Raw genomic sequence first — 16842 nt, 5'->3', positions numbered from 1 at the left:
ACCTTGTGGAGTATTAGTGAGTTATTACCTCTTGCATTGCAAGCAAGGATTGAGGTATTGGTATCGGGGATGGTATTGGTCTTTGCTGATATAGATATGATATCGATCTAGATTCACCCGTATCAGTCGGTTTACCCCTATGTTCATTAAAAATCGGGTTTTTTTAACGATGTTATCCTTGATCCGATACCAATACCCAATCCGGGATCAGCTTCAGCTGAAACCGTCATCATATCCCGCCATTACCCACCAATCCGATACCGATACCTCATTTTATGGTTGCAAGTGTAACGGAAATCTTGAAAGGTAGCAACTCCTGTAAATCTGCCACGTATACTGACAGGTAGACTATAATTTATTCGCTCCTGGGCTCTTTTTTATAGCTGCTTAGTTGGGGTGTAGATTATAAATGGTAACTCTAATAATACGCTTTTGGGTAAGCATAAGGTGAAGACAAGCTCTTAGGGATGGTGTCACTTGTTAAAGCTAAAACCCTCACCTCCAGTATCCTAGCTCACGCAAGGACGATTTCTCCTTCTGCTTCTCGGTTCCAAATCCGCTCGATGGCTGACTCTGCGGCTTCCCAATTGAAGCAAATTCAGATTCAGAGGGACGACACTGTAAGTGACATTAGATCTCTTTCGTTCTTTTGACCACATTTCTGTATTTTTGATAATCTAATCTGATATTGTTTCTGTTGAGCTCTTTCTCATCTGGGTAGGTTTCAAACTAGTGGTTTTTCCTCGTCTGTAACCTAATTGTGGGTGGGTTTTGGTGTAGTGCATGGGTTCTTCGAGTTTTAGGAACAGAGACCATTTTAGTGATGCATCATATAATGATGGCTCACTGATAAAAGGGGGAGAGGGGGGAGCTTTTTCGGGTGCAGGCGTGTGCTTGTATGAGAATGTAACTAAAACGAGTGAAGTGTAGTTCTATAAACCCATAAAGTCATAGTTGTGTGTGTGAGGCAGGTAAATGTTAATACTACAGGCTTGTAAAGTTGTAATTAGGGACGAAAAGGAGAGATTAGATGGGTCAATCGGTGTTACTATTGCTTTGATAATAGATAGGTGGAAATGTTACCCACCATTCCTATCAAAAAAGAAACAGTTAAATACCATTGTTCATATTGCCAAAATGTAGAGACCCTTTTTTCCCAATCCCATGTATTAGACTGGAAGTGGGAAAATTTTTTGCAGTTGCTTCTTTTTGATAAAATCATGTTTCCTAGTAGTTGAGTGAATCACAACTTGGCTATTTGTGAGAAATTTAATTTGTGTGGAATATGTGTATTACAGGCATGATGCTATTGACTTCCTCATACTGGTGAATTTCTTTCTGATATTTTTCTTTTTCAATTAAATTGTCCTGCAGACATTTGATGCATATGTCGTTGGCAAAGAAGATGCTCCTGGGATAGTGGTGTTGCAAGAGTGGTGGGGAGTTGACTTTGAGATTAAGAACCATGCCCATAAAATTTCCCAATTGGCTCCTGGTTACAAAGCACTCATTCCAGAGTAAGATTTATTTGATTCTGCAGATACTTACCATCTCCTTCACAAAATTTAATTTGCATCTGGTTAACAGCTGGAATGAAATCTTTTTTTTTTTTTTGGAATAATGTAGCATATGAATGCATAAGTTGATGAGGACGGGCCTTGGTGCAACGACAAAGGTTGCTCCATTGTGACCAAGTGGTCACGGGTTCGAGTCTGAAAACAGCCTCTCTGTGAAAGCAGGGGTAAGGCTGCGTATATTATGACCGTCCCTATACCTCGCAGTGGCGGGAGCCTCGTGCACTGGTTAAGCCCTTTATGAATGCATAAGTTGATGGTTCAATATAGGCTCATATTGACTGCTTTGATAAGAAATGTTGTCATCTTAAGCTTTTGGTAATGAATTAATTTCTACTATTATTCTCATTGTGATGTATGACTTGGGATGAGTCCATCTCGATGGAGATCTTACACCCTAAGATGGTATGGGAAATCACAAAGCAATGGTTTCATTCCAGATGTCAGCTGAACAGAGCAACAATTTGTATGATAAACTACTTCAGAATATCTTATTATCATTTTTCTTAAGAGTAAGCTTCTACCCTTCTATTGTTTTCTCCTGTTGATGGCTAATTTTTGTTGTCTCCTCCTCTTCCCAGTTTGTATCGTGGAAAGCTCGGTGTAGAAGTTGAAGAAGCGCAACATCTAATGGGTGGTCTTGATTGGCAAGGTGCTGTTAAGGATATCCGTGCTTCTGTTGGTTGGCTTAAAGCGAATGGTTCACAAAAGGTGTGTCATCAATTTTTGTATTTTACAGGGTACCATTCGGTAAATTTTATTCTTTGTCAGTAACAAACAAAGAAATCTTTTGTAATATAAATCAGTTTTCTAAAGGATCAACCTGACTGGGTGGTCAGGTTGTTTGGAATGCTGACTCAACCAAACACTTGGACACCTGGTCCACTTTTGAAAAAAATGACATAAAGAACAATCTAGAAGAGAGGACAGCTAGCAAAAAATATGGGATTATAGGTCATGAGGAAATTTGTAAGCTGGAACTAGCATTCCCTACATCTTTTAAGAAAGAGAAACGCATAATACACTACCACCCCCTCCCCATGACACCAGCAATTAAGTCAACAAAAAGACTCCAGCTCCCCCCCCCCCCCCACAGAGAGAGAGAGAGACCGCAGACCCTCTAGAAACCTTGAATAATCCACAAGACTGGAAGTGTCAAATTAAGTGCAATCCCAAATTTCAGTAATTCAAGGTGGACAAGGTCCTCAGCACCCTTGGGGGGGGGGGGGGAGAGAGAAAGAAAATGGAAGAAAGAATTTAGGTTGCTTGCCCTAATATCATAACTAACTGATTTCACATAGATAAACTGCTATTCATCATTATTAAAGCAAAATAAAGAGTTTCTGGAAATCTATATAACTAGCTCACAGCATTCTTTAATGTTCTGCTGTGACGTACTTCTTGTGTTTGTTTTGGACACCAATACTGAAACTAGTGGCCTTTATATAAGCGTGTAAATTTCTTTCATAAGTAGGCACAAGAGTTTAAATTTTTTATAAGCCTGTATAATTTTCAGGGTAGGTGCTATGTACCCCATGTCCTTGTCATACACTGACAGGCATATCAGTCTCCTTGTTACTGGACGCGAATATATTTCTCCTGAATCACTTAGCAAACCTAGCCAGTTTCCAATGATGCTTTGTATAATCTTTGTTTCCACCTATTACTACTTCTCCCATTTCCACTATGAGATCTCATCTGAATGCTAGTGGATCTAATGTATGTCCGTAGAAGAAACATTTAATCCATTGTTTTGTCTCTTGTTACTCAACTTTTCTTCCATATAATTGTTTCTCTGCTTCACTTGTACCACTCCAGAAATGTTAAGAGCTTCCTGTTGAAATGTCTGTTGTAAAGCCCTCAAATTTGGTTGCTTAGACAAAGTTCATGCTTAATGATGTTAATTGGAAACAAGACCCTGCATTTAACCATCTCACTCCATTGCAATAGGTCGGCGTAACAGGATTTTGCATGGGTGGTGCCCTTTCTATTGCTAGTGCTGTTCTGGTTCCTGAAGTTGATGCTGTTGTTGCTTTCTATGGAATTCCTTCACCAGAACTGGCGGACCCTGCTCAAGCCAAGGCACCAGTCCAGGCTCATTTTGGGGAGCTTGATAACTTTGTTGGCCTTTCAGATGTTACAGTATGATAATCTCTTCAAACTTTCCATGCTCATTTTTCTGTCTGTTTAAAATTTGCAGACTTTTCCCTTGTTCTTGAAGAATTTGTTGAATTAAATTGTGTTCAAAATTAAAATATGTTCACGGGTTTCAGTTAACTGTACAGCACATGATATTCTTGAGTTCTGACTGTTTTTGAGGTACAGCCAAAACCTGGTCTTCTTTTTATACTATCCGTATTCTTGTAAATCCCCTGGATCCATGTAGCTAACCCCCATTTAGTTGGGGTTAGGCTGAATTGAGTTGTATTATTGTAAACCCACCCTAATGACAGTGGGAACACTTCCAACTGTTGAGGATTGATGTCTTGTATTATGTGGTTTGTATTTTGGTCCACCTCTGAAGTGTTGTTAAAACCCATAGGAGTCGGCGCACCCTGCTGCATCCCTTCTTTGTCGGGCCATGCGAATCCGGGAGGCCCATCAGGGGGTTCGGGGGCAGCAGCTCTCAAGGAAAACTTTTAGGGTTTTCATAGGGGTAATTTTGGAAATTGCATCTCTATGTTTTCCTTTAAATTGGTAGCAATGGGGGTTCATTAGGGTTAAGAGAGATTTCTTTGTATACAGAGAGGCTAGATGAAAAGAGCCTGTAATCCTATTCTCCATTGCTAGTGAAGCAGCTCTTATATCGCCGTTGACATTGGCATCTTGCATTGTGGTAGTTTATTATTTATTTATTTATTTATTTTTGTTATATTGTGTTTTTTGCATCACGGATGGTTTTCAGTTTCTACACCAACTCTTGATTCTTCTGGCAAACTCAGTGTTTGTTATATGGAAACCATATCTGTCACCATTACCGCTTCTATCTAGTTAAAATCCTATTGTCTTCGTCTTCTTTCTTTTGTTTCCCTGCACTTGCTTTAGAATTGAAGACTAATATAAAATTTTGTTTATTATTTATTTATTTTTGTTATGTTGTGTTTTTTGCATCGTGGATGGTTTGCAGTTTCTACACCAACTCTTGATTCTTCTGGCAAACTCAGTGTTTGTTATATGGAAACCATGTCTATCACCATTACCGCTTCTATCTAGTTAAAATCCTATTGTCTTCGTCTTCTTTCTTTTGTTTCCCTGCACTTGCTTTAGAATTGAAGACTAATATAAATTTTTGTTTCTGTAACAATGGAAAATGTACTTGATGATTTGGCCTTGAAAGTTAAAACAACTAAAGGGAGAAATATTCAGCGATAAACTTAATTACCGAATTTTTCTCAGGCTGCAAAATCTTTGGAGGAGAAACTCAAGGTATCTGGGCTTCCATCCGAAGTGTACATTTATCCAGGTAATGGTCATGCTTTTATGAACAGGTCCCCTGAAGCTGTGAAGAGGAGGAAAGGAATGGGATTGACTGATGAAGACGAAGATGCAGTGGAGCTGGCATGGTCTCGCTTCCAGACATGGATGAGTCGCTTCCTGTCTTAATGATTGGAGAACATTGGTAGTTATTACCATCCTCCACATTGTTCTACTTTTCTTAATAATTTATGGGTTTTGTTAATGGATGATATTGGTTAATAGTTATATTTTTTGTTGAAATTATGTTACCTTCAGTTGGTTAGCCATATAAACGCATATTACCTGAAATTGTAATGGTGTTCAATTTCCACCTTAAAAATATCATGGACTGAACCAAGAAGCTACTTAAATCTGCCTACAACCTCATCTCAAATCAGGTAGAGATCTTGGAAGCTAGTAGACGCTCTTCCTCTCGTCCTTCTTCTACCCTTACTGTTTCAGATAATGTCTGGAAATTTATTTGGAACTGTCGAACCCTGCCCAAAATTCATTCATTCCTTTGGTGAATGTGTGCGAATGGTCTTGCTCAGCAAAGGGTCTAAGACTTCGCCAAGTGCCAATTGATCCCTCATGCCAGTGCTGTGGAACAGCTAAGGAGACTGCTGAACACATCTTCCTCCATTGCCTATATGCTCGTGTTATGAAACCGGCGTCGATTCTAAGAAATTAAGCAAGATAGAAATAAAGAAGATGGTAATCATCAATGTAAAAAATTAACGAACAAGAACATCAGACGCAAGATATACGTGGTTCGACTTTTGGCCTACATCCACGGGCGAAGACAGTTGTAAGGATTCACTAGAAAGTTTGAAGGTTACAAAAAACTCTTAGTACCCAATGCACCCAATGTTCACTCTTTTCTACGTTATACACACCCTCTATATGTTCTCACTTAATGAACAAATGGTGTTGCCATTTTATAGGCCTAAAAGAGACTGATAGCCCATGAAGACACAGCTAAAATAAAAAACCATTTGTCAACCCATAAATCAAAGTTGAAATTCAGCCATATTAAATGAGATGGGGCAAAATCATAAAATATGGGCTGGGAATTTATTACATGTTTTAGGAAGTCAAAGAAAGTGGGTTGAAAAGATTAAAAAAACCTAAAAGAAAAACATGGGCCGGTGCCTCATTATGTGGATGATGACAAGAGGTCACTACTTAAACAATCTCCACCTTGACTGTTGTCACAATCACTTTAACGAATTGAGATGCCTCCACCTTGACTAGAACTCCTTAAATTGTCTTTTCCATCATGCCTCCTAGGGCATTCCTTATGCACTATGAATGCCAACCAAGTCCAAGCAATGGTTGTACTTGTTGACTGGAATAGGCTTTGTCAACATATCTGCTGGATTTTCGGCTGTAGGAATCTTCATCACTGAAATAGCACCTTCTAAAATAGCTTCCCGAAGGAAGTGATATCTGACATCAATGTGTTTGGTTCTCTCATGATACATTTGATTTTTAGTCAAATGTATTGCACTCTGGCTGTCGCAAAACACTGTAGTAGTATTTTGTTGCAGCCCCAAATCATTGACCAAACCTCTAAGCCAATGGCTTCTTTCACTGCTTCCGTTGTTGCCATATATTCTGCCTCAGTAGTAGATAATGCAACTATAGATTGTAAGGTCGCCTTCCAACTGATAGCGCAACCCGAAAGTGTGAAAACATAACCTGTCAAAGATCGCCTTTTATCCAGATCACCAGCGTAATCTGAATCAACATAACCGGTAACGGTAGAACTGGTGCTACTCCCTTTGTCATAGACCAAGCCAACATCTGTAATGCCTCTGAGATACCGGAGTATCCATTTCACTGCCTGCCAATGCCCCTTGCCAGGATTGGCCATATATCTGCTAACAACGCTAACAACTTGTGCAATGTCTGGACGAGTGTAGACCATTGCATACATGATGCTTCCAACTGCACTCGAGTAAGGAACACTAGCCATGTGATCCTCTTCCTCTGAACTTTGTGGTGACATAGCTGCAGAAAGTTTGAAGTGTGTTGCAAGAGGAGTACTCACCGGCTTGTAAGATTGTATGCCAAAACGTTCAAGTACTTTTTCAATGTACTTGGCTTGGGATAAGTATAACTTACCCCTTTTTCGATCCCTGTGAATCTCCATCCCTAAAATCCTCTTTGCCGCACCCAAGTCTTTCATTTCGAACTCGTCACTTAACTATCTTTTAAATCTGTTAATTTCTAACATATGCTTAGCAGCAATAAGCATATCATCAACATAAGGTAACAAATAAATCAAAGAACCATCTGAGAGTTTCCTATGGTACACACATACATCATAATTACTTCTAGAATAATCATGATCCAACATAAATGTATCAAACCTCTTGTACCACTATCTTGGAGACTACTTCAGGCCATATAATGACTTCTTCAACTTGCAAACATGATCTTCTTTTCCGTCAACGACGAAACCCTTCGGTTGATGCATGTAGATAGTTTCCTTAAGCTCACCATGCAGAAAAGTAGTTTTGACATCAAGCTGCTCCAATTCCAAATCAAGTAAAGTAACCATGGCAAGCAATATGCGAATAGAGCTATGCTTGACAACTGGAGAGAAAACTTCATTGAAGTCAATTCCCTCCTTTTGACTATAGCCTTTTGCAACTAAACGTGCTTTATACCTTGCATCTTCAACACCTGGAATTCCTTCCTTCTTTTTGAAAACCCATTTGCAACCAACGGCTCTCGAGCCTTTAGGTAATTTCACCAAATCCCATGTCTGGTTCTTGTGAAGAGATTCAATCTCTTCAACCATAGCAACAGTCCACTTGGCAGATTCTGTATTTGTGACAGCTTCAGAGTACGTGGAAGGCTCCTCTATCTGAATATCGTCTGCCACAGTTAAAGCATAAGCTACTAAATCTGCATAAATAACATACCTATGAGGTTTCTTGATCTGTCTTTGGCCTTTTCTTTTAGCAATACTATCATGTTGCTCTGGAATTTCTTCCTATTCCTCTTCTTCCTCTTCAGGCTGAACTGGAGTGTTGTCTAGTACACTCTGTGGAGCTTTGATCATTACCTCCACCTGCCGCTTGGCACCCTGGGAATTTCCTGCATCACAAGACTCCTGTTTCCTAAGATGAAGCAAGGCAGACTCATCAAATATAACATCTCTGCTCATAATAAATTTGGGTGACTTGGGATCCGGACACCACAACCTGTGTCCCTTCACCCCTTGTCCATAACCAATGAAAATATATTTTTTGGCCCTAGGCTCCAGCTTTCCTTCACTAATATGAGCATAAGCTGGACATCCAAATATTCTCAAGGTAGAATAGTCAATAGGTTACCAGACCAAACCTCTTCTGGAGTTTTACACTCAATGGCAGTTGATGGAGACCTGTTCACCAAATAACAGGCGGTGTTGACTGCCTCAGCCCAAAATCCTTTAGACAGACCCACATTGAAAAGCATGCAACGAACTCGCTCTAAAAGTGTTCTGTTCATACGCTCTGCTACACCGTTCTGTTGTGGAGTCTTCCTTACTGTATGGTGTTTGATAATACCTTAGTCTTTGCAGAACTTATTAAATTCTTCTAAACAGAATTCAAGACTATTATCTGTTCTAAGATATTTGATCTTCTTTTCTGTTTGCTTTTCAATCATAGCCTTCCACTGCTTAAAATTTTGAAACACATCAGATTTATTTTTCAAAATATAAATCCATACCTTTCTTGAATAATCATCAACAAAGGTCAGCATGTATCGAGAAACACCAAGAGAAGGAACTTACGAAGGCCCCCAAAGATCCGAATGGATGTAATCCACTATGCCCTTGGTCCTATGAGCTGCTGTACTAAACTTGACTCTTCTATGTTTACCAAACACACACTGTTCACAAAAGTCAAGTTTGCCAGTATTTTGGCCACATAGCAAACCATGTTTGCTCAGCTCCATCATACCCCTCTCGCTCATATGTCCAAGACGCATATGCCACAACCGAGTTGTGTCTGAATCTGAATCACTTGATGCAGATACTGATGCAGCACCTGTAACAGTACTATCCTGCAAATAATATAGGCCATTACGCCTACTACCTTTCATCACAACAAGAGCACCTTTTGCAAATCTCAAAACTCCACCTTCAGCTGTAAACCTGCAGCCTTTTGAGTTAAGGTACCCAATGAAACTAGATTTTTCTTCAAGTCTAGAACGTGCCGAGCATCTGTCAAAGATCTAACAATACCATCATGCATCTTGATTCGAGCCGTTCCTATACCAACAGTCTTACATGGCATATTATTACCCATTAAGACTGAACCACCATTTAAAGATTGATAAGTGGTAAACCATTCCCTGTTAGGACACATATGATAGGAACAACCCGAATCAAGAACCCATTCATTATCTGAAATATCACCATTGACAGTAACTGAAAGAACATTTTCTGAATCAGAGGATTTGTTTTCTACAAAACTAGCACTGTTTGAAGAAATATCATTAGAATCATCCTTGTCCTTTTTTCTAAAATCCCTTTTAGGCTTATTCTTAAGTTTAGGACAATTCCACTTAATGTACCATTTCTGATGACAATAATAACATTCTGCATCTTTAGAAGAGAAAGATGGTCTAAATTTCGATCTAGACTGTCCTTTCTTACTAGAACCCCTTTTCTCATTCCTGCCCCTAACAAACAAACCATCGGCTTGTTCCTCTGAATTACTACTTGACACCATCTTCATCAATTCCTGTGACTTTAACAAAGCTTTGATATCTTTCATACAGATGGTGTTTTTCCCATAGAGCAAAGTAGTCTTTAAATGCTCATATGAATCAGGTAAGGAACTTAACAAAATTAGGGATTGGTCTTCATCCTCAATTTTCACCTCTATATTTTTCAGATCCATAACAACTCGATTAAAATCATCAATGTGTTCCTTAATGGTTGTACCTGATTTCATCTGAAGTGTGTAGAGCATTTGTTTCAGGTAAAGTCTATTCTGGAGAGACTTCGTCATATATAGATTTTTAAGCTTCAACCACATCTTTGTTGCAGTGTCTTCAGATTCAACTTCACGCAGAACCACATCATCGAGATTGAGAATCAACAAGTTGCGTGCTTTATCATCCAGAAGGATCTTGTCGTCATCGGACAGAGTTGCGGGCAACTTGTCCTTCCCCAATAGCGCCTTGTGCAATCCTTGTTGTGTCAACAAAGCCTACATTTTGATGCGCCATAAACTGAAACTGATTTTACCATCAAATTTTTCAATATCATATTTTGCGGAAGACATCTTGCAAAAAATCCAAATCAATATAGAACCTCTAGTTCTGATACCATTTGATACAAAATCGGCGTCGATTCTAATAAAATTAAGCAAGACAGAAATAAAAAATATGGTAATAATCAATGCAAAAATTAATGAACAAGAACACGAAACATAAGATATACGTGGTTCGACTTTTGGCCTACTACATCCACAGGCGAAAATAGCTGCAAGGATTCACTAGAAAGTTTGAAGGTTACAAAAAACTCTTAGTTCCCAAAATCCAATGTTCACTCTTTTCTATGTTATACACACCCTCTATATGTTCTCACTTATTAAACAACTGGTGTTGCCATTTTATAGGCTTAAAAGAGACTTGACAACCTATGAAGATACGGTTGTAACAAAAAACCATTTGTCAACCCATAAATCAAAGCTGAAATTCAGCCATATTAAATGAGATGGGGCAAAGTCATAAAGTATGGGCTGAGAATTTATTACATGTTTTAAGAAGTCAAAGAAAGTGGGTTGAAAAGATAAAAAAAAAACAAAAGAAAAACATAGGCCGGCGCCTTATTATGTGGATGATGACAAGAGGTCACTATTTCAACAGCTCGAGCTATATGGTTTGGGTGTTCTCTATCTCATACAGTCTCAGGTAATAGCAATCTTATAACACATGAGTGGTTGCAGCAGTGGTACAACCTCAACCTCCAAAACAAGTTAGGCACAAGGAAAATTTTTAGCTTCTTCCTTTGTTGGTTTATCTGACTATCTAGAAATGAGCTGATTTTGAAGAGAATAAATAAATCCCCCTTCCTAGTTGTTCACTTAGTTGAATCCTTGTATCAAGAGACTTGACCAATGTGGCATTGTAACTCCTCTTTGTATTTTATGCAAAGTCCAGGCTCTCCTTCAACGCCACATTGGATTCTTCCTCCCCATGGTTTTGTTAAGGTGAACTCCGATACCTCTTTCATAAAAAAATGACTCAAATGGCAGGATAGGATTATAATTAGTATAAAGGATCATCATCTAGATTGTCATCCTGATCCTGGTCAAAGGTCCAAACCGAACTCTACCGCATGCTAGATGGGATCGTCATCTTAATTCTGATTAAAAATGACTCAACTTTCATTTACTTTCATTTCTCTTTTTGCACTTCTCATCTCTTATGGTTTCATTTATTCTTTTATCTTACTTTGTTTTGTAACTACAAGGATCCATGTAGCCGACCCCATCTAGATGGGATAAGGCTTACTGGCTTAGTTTATTATTGTTGTTAAAATCTTTGTAATTGATCTAAACTCAAACACTTTGTAGCAAATTCAAATTCTTATAATGTTATGTGGCTAATGGGGCCTACTCTAGTGTATGGGCACTAGATTGGGCCAGCCTAGTATGTGATAGGTTAAAGAGCTTGATTTAACACTTTTCATCAGCTTCGGAGTTGTTGGCGTATTGGTCAATTACCTAACATTTGGTATCAAAGTTGGGCACCACGTCACGGGTTCGAGTCATGGAAAGGTTACTTAAGAGAGGGCTACCTAGAGTAGAGTGAAAGTCATCAAGAAAGGGTTATCTACCGCCAGGCAAAAACCTTGGAGCAGAATGGAGCAGCTTGGAAAGGGCTACCTACCGCCAAAGTGAAAGCTACCTAGAGTGAGAGCTGCCGAGGACGACGGTTGCAGAAGCGTGGTGGTCTATTATGTGTCTAATGGGGGCCCACTCTAGTGTACGGGCGCTAGATTGGGCCAGCCTAGTATGTGATAGGTTAAAGGGCTTGATTTAACGCGTTCCATCAGCTTTGGAGCTTTTGGCGTATCGGTCAAGTACCTAACATATTATTAATACAACATTCATCACACGTTGACGTGCATTAGAGAGATTCAACAATTCTAAATTCTTTATGGCATCATGTGGCATGATCGTCACTCTTTATGTGCATTGGTGAACACGTCTGTCGCCTCACTTATGATCTTCTTGGCTACCCTACTTCTCGTCTTGTTGATCGTGTGATTCACACCAATAAATTGCCCTCTTTGAAGTGCTCTTTTGGTTCTTCAGTCTGCACCTCCTGTCAGATGGACAAAAGTCATCGTCTTCCATTTACTACTAATTCATCTATTGCATCTTCTCCATTTCAGTTAATTCACTCAGACATTTGTGGCTCTACACCTGTTACTTTTGTTAATGTATTTAAATATTATATTCCATTTATTGATGATTATAGCCACTTTACATGGTTGTTTCCTATTGTTCATTGGTCTGAGGCATTGTCCAAGTTTCAAGAATTTCGGCAACACGTTACCACCTTTTTTCAACGTGGAGATGTCGAGTTCAAGACCGCAACTATGAGCTATGAGGGGGTTAGGGTGGGGGAGAGAGTGCGAGGAAGATGTAGAGACATGGAAAGGGTAGGCGTGGGATGGGTATGCCATTGGCGGGGAGGGGAGGGGTAGGAGACACTAAGAAGAGGAAGACAACGAGAGAGAGAGAGGGATTTGACAATCAATAAGATGCTAACATATAGGATTCTATTACAAAGCACTAGCATATAGATCCCTCTACCAAGAAGAATAGTGAGATGTGTGTTTCTATTCAACCAAAATTGTCCACAAAATAAAACAAAGAGGGAGGAGTGGTGTACACATGTACACATGCAACAATAAAGCATTAAAAAATGGACTCAATTATATCTTCTCCCATGATCACCCATCCATTTGACTGTTAGATTAGACTAGAGAAGGTATTTCGGACCATGAGCAATAGGAATAGACTAATGATAAACCCAGAATGCACTCAAAGCGTCACATCTTTGGTAGATTTTCCAATAGGATCCTATCTTTTCCCAAACTGAGAAACCTTCTAATGATTTAGAAGCATTATCCATAGTTAAAAATACAAGAGAGAAGGAGAAGTTGGTTTTAATAAAGAAGCCAATTTGTGGTTTCCAATAAATAAGGAGGTGGGAGTGGTAGGGCTGGTCTCCCAGGTTGTCTAGCCCTCTCAACTCTATCGTGCATCTCTCTCTCTCTCTCTCTCCCTCCTACTATTAGGGTTTTGCTACCGCTTCTCTCTTCTTCTTCTAAGTATAGAGAACTATGACATTGTCTTCTACAATGTTGGTGGAAATGCGGTTAGGAGGATTGTTGCTAGATTGAAAGGTCAAGTTCCTTAGGAGGCATTGTGTTTGTGGTGCTTGAGGCAATTATTCTCCCTCTTCATTTAATTAAAAAAACTTTTGAATACTTGGTACCCACATAAGGTGTGATCTTAGATTTAATATGATTAGAAATTTAAATTTTTATTCTTCTGATGCAGTGCCAATGAATCCATCAACATCACCATTGGTGAAGAAAATCTCTCTTCACCTAGGTGAAGGAAAACCTAATCGTTAAAAAAAACAGGACTAAGTTTGTCTAGTTCGATAGCCAATCGAACATGTTACCATCCATGAATGAGGTTGGCTAACCAATTATTCCTGTCTAGTGCACCAATAGCTTATGTGAAAATATGAATCTACACGAGAGAGAGAGAGGGATTTGGATCCTCTGTAGCCTAGAGTTGAGTAGCCATCATGTTGTGGTCAACTCACAGTCTGCCCGTGGAATTAATGTCGATCCAATGGTTGAAAGATGGTGGCCTGGCATTTTTTTATTTTGAGCGACAATTTTGAATTTTAAAAATTCAAAATTGCCACTTAAAATAAAAAAAATTGCCAGACCACCATGTACCAAAATTTCAAAATTGTCGCTCAAAATTGAAAAATGTCAGGCCACCACCATCTGCCAAAATTTCAAAATTGCAACTCAAAATTAAAAAATGTCAGGCCACCATCTACCAACCATTGGATCGACATTAATTCCACGTGGCAGCTTGTGAGTTGAGCGCAGCAAGATGACCACTCAACTCCATGCCGTAGAGGATCTAAATCGAGAGAGAGAGAGAGAGAGAGAGAGAGATCTTGAATGGTGGTGATTAGAACATTGTTGATCGAATAGTTGGTGCTCAAATCTCAATGTTGGCCTTTAGATTGACAAAAAAGACCAAAAAATGCTAAATGAAGAAGTTGAGTCGACAACTGAGTGGAAATGACAATTTTTTTTAATAGTAAAATGGACTTTATTGATGAGATAATGTAAAACACATGGAAATCAAACAAAGTAGAAGTTTTTCGTATTCGTTAATGATAGCCGGTTGCGATAGGGGCGAAATGGGGCTGCGGGAGAGATGCAAATGACATAGGAGGGGGAGATGCATAAGGAAAAGGTGGGGGGGATGCCAAGGGCACGAGAGGGGAGGTTGCTTAAGGCTATAGGGGATATTCAATTATCAAGGAAGAAGAGAGTTGAAAGTTCATTTTTTCAAAAGAAGTTTGGAGTAAGAGAGTTCCAACGAAAAAAATATCTTGTCATAAAGGCCTGGGGAGTACCTTGACAATTTGATCTCTCAGGGACCTCTCTAAGAAGGTGAATTAAGACATAATATTTTTTATTGAAACAAAATGCAATGCTGTTAGATTTGAGATAATCAAGAGATGTCTAGGAATGGATAGAAGTTACTCTGTTGATGTTGTTGGAAACTCAAGTGGTCTTGGTCTCATTTGGAATGGCCATATAAATATCAATCTTCTTTCTGGGGACCATTAAATCCTTGACTGCAAGATTTCATCTGCCAAAGGGGATTCATTTTACCTTACTGGAGTCTTTTTTTTTTGTTGGTAAATCTACCTTACTCAGCCTATGGAGACCCAGTTAAACAAAGGAGACGTCTTGTTTGGGATAAGCTCGGAAATATTGGAAGTAATAGGGGAGATGAATGGCTTTGCTTGGGAAATTTTAATTCATTTCTCTCATGACATGAAAAAGAAGGGGGAAACCAAACCAGTGGTCAAGAAATGCAGCAATTTAGAGAAATGATTAATGATTGCTCCCTCATGGATTTAGGCTCTACTAGACCTATTTTTACTTGGTGTAACAAAAGAAAAAGGTTCAACAACAATTCGAATTGAATTGGACAGAGCATTCTCCAATCCATCCTGGCAGGCATCATATGAAAATGCTACGGTCATAGTTCAAAGTGCATTGGGATCAGACCACCTCCCAATTATCTTGGACTCCGAAGGCAACCGACTGACGGGACAACGACCGTTTCACTTTGAAGCAATGTGGTTCAAGCACCCATAGTGTAAAGCTATGACGGAGAAAGCTTGGTCTATTGATACCCACGGTGCACCTCCTCAGACTCTTCTGGATAAGCAGCGCAACTGTAAGGAGATTTTCAGACGGTGGAATAGAGAGGCCTTTGGTCAGGTATAATCTAACATTGCTTTCCTTACTACTGAACTTGAATATTTGCAAAGTATTCCAATGTCAGAATTCTCACAAAACCGTCAGGAAGCTGTATCAAAACTCCTCACTGAAGAATTGGCCCGTGAAGAAGCTATGTGGCATCAGAAATCTAGGATTTCCTGACCGCAAAGCGAAGACCTTAATACAAAATTTTTTCACTCATCAACTTTGCAGCAACGACACCACAACAGGATCACTCGGCTTAAACGTACAGACCTCAGGGTCATGGACAACTACAAAGGCTAAAGTATTTGAATAGATTCTGAATTATTTTTCGAAGGCCTATGAATCATCGCTTTCCCAAGTATTGGATTGCATTCAACCTGATGTTCCCCAAGACCTCAATGAACAACTTTGCAGACAACCCGACGTGAAGGAAGTTAAGAAAGCATGATTTGCGTTCAATCTAATGTTCCCCAAGACCTTAATGAACAATTTTGCAGACAACTCGACCTGAAGGAAGTTAAGGAAGCACTATTTGCCATGAGTGCTATGAAGGCACCCAACCTTGATGGCCTACCCCCTACGAGCTCATCAGCCAAGACCTGTTTAAAACAATTCTTCATTTCTTTCAGACCAGTGCTATTCCCCCTGCCATGAACCAAACCTTTGTATGTCTGATTCCAAAAAAGTAGAACCCTGAAGTAGTCGAGGAATTTAGGCTAATAAGCCTTTATGGAGTGGTCTTCAAGGTAATAACAAAGATAATTGTTGAGCAATTGAAAACCTCCTTAGACCTGCTCATTTCCCCCTCCCAATCAACATTTGTCCCCAGCCATCTCATTTCGGACAATGTTTTTTCAGCTCACAAAGTCTTTCACGTCATGCGAAATAAGAAAAAAGGGAAGCAAAAGTTCATTGGAATAAAATTGAAAACGAAAAAGCATATGATAGGTTGGAGTGGAGGTTCATTGAACAAATTCTTCTAAAGATGGGCTTTAGTTCTTCTTGGGTTTAACTTGTCATGGTTTGTATCACCTCGGATTCCTATAGATTCTTGATAAATGGATCGATTGTGGAACATATTCAACCAGGTAGAGGTATCAAACAAGGGGATCCACTATCCCCCTTTATCTTCATTCTATGCACAGAAGCCCTAATTGTTGTAATCAAGAAAGCAGAAGTTGAAGGTCTGGTTTAGGGATAACAAATCAAGAACAGAGGCATCTCAATGTCCTATATTTTATTTGTTGA

General features: G+C 39.3%; 2 protein-coding genes across 2 annotated transcripts in view; both read left to right on the top strand.

The window, feature by feature from the left end:
- Positions 1–427: 427 nt before the first annotated feature.
- LOC122641850 (protein usf-like) lies at positions 428–5317 on the top strand. The gene is made up of 5 exons (XM_043835164.1): positions 428–620; positions 1375–1517; positions 2156–2285; positions 3525–3716; positions 4971–5317. Exons 1-5 carry the CDS (start codon positions 468–470, stop codon positions 5175–5177), a joined length of 825 nt encoding a protein of 274 aa, XP_043691099.1. The 5' UTR covers positions 428–467; the 3' UTR covers positions 5178–5317.
- Positions 5318–7572: 2255 nt separating this feature from the next.
- Positions 7573–16842, top strand: part of LOC122641849 (splicing factor, suppressor of white-apricot homolog) — a 26967-nt gene continuing 17697 nt past the window's right edge. The window contains exon 1 of the mRNA XM_043835163.1: positions 7573–7583. The gene's annotated coding sequence lies outside the window, so the exon portion shown is untranslated. The remainder of the gene's footprint in view (positions 7584–16842) is intronic.

This window comes from Telopea speciosissima, chromosome 10 (genome assembly GCF_018873765.1).
Source record: "Telopea speciosissima isolate NSW1024214 ecotype Mountain lineage chromosome 10, Tspe_v1, whole genome shotgun sequence".
Taxonomy (NCBI): domain Eukaryota; kingdom Viridiplantae; phylum Streptophyta; class Magnoliopsida; order Proteales; family Proteaceae; genus Telopea; species Telopea speciosissima.
The sequence above is the reverse complement of the archived record's forward strand: the minus strand, read 5'-3'. Positions and strand labels throughout refer to the sequence as shown.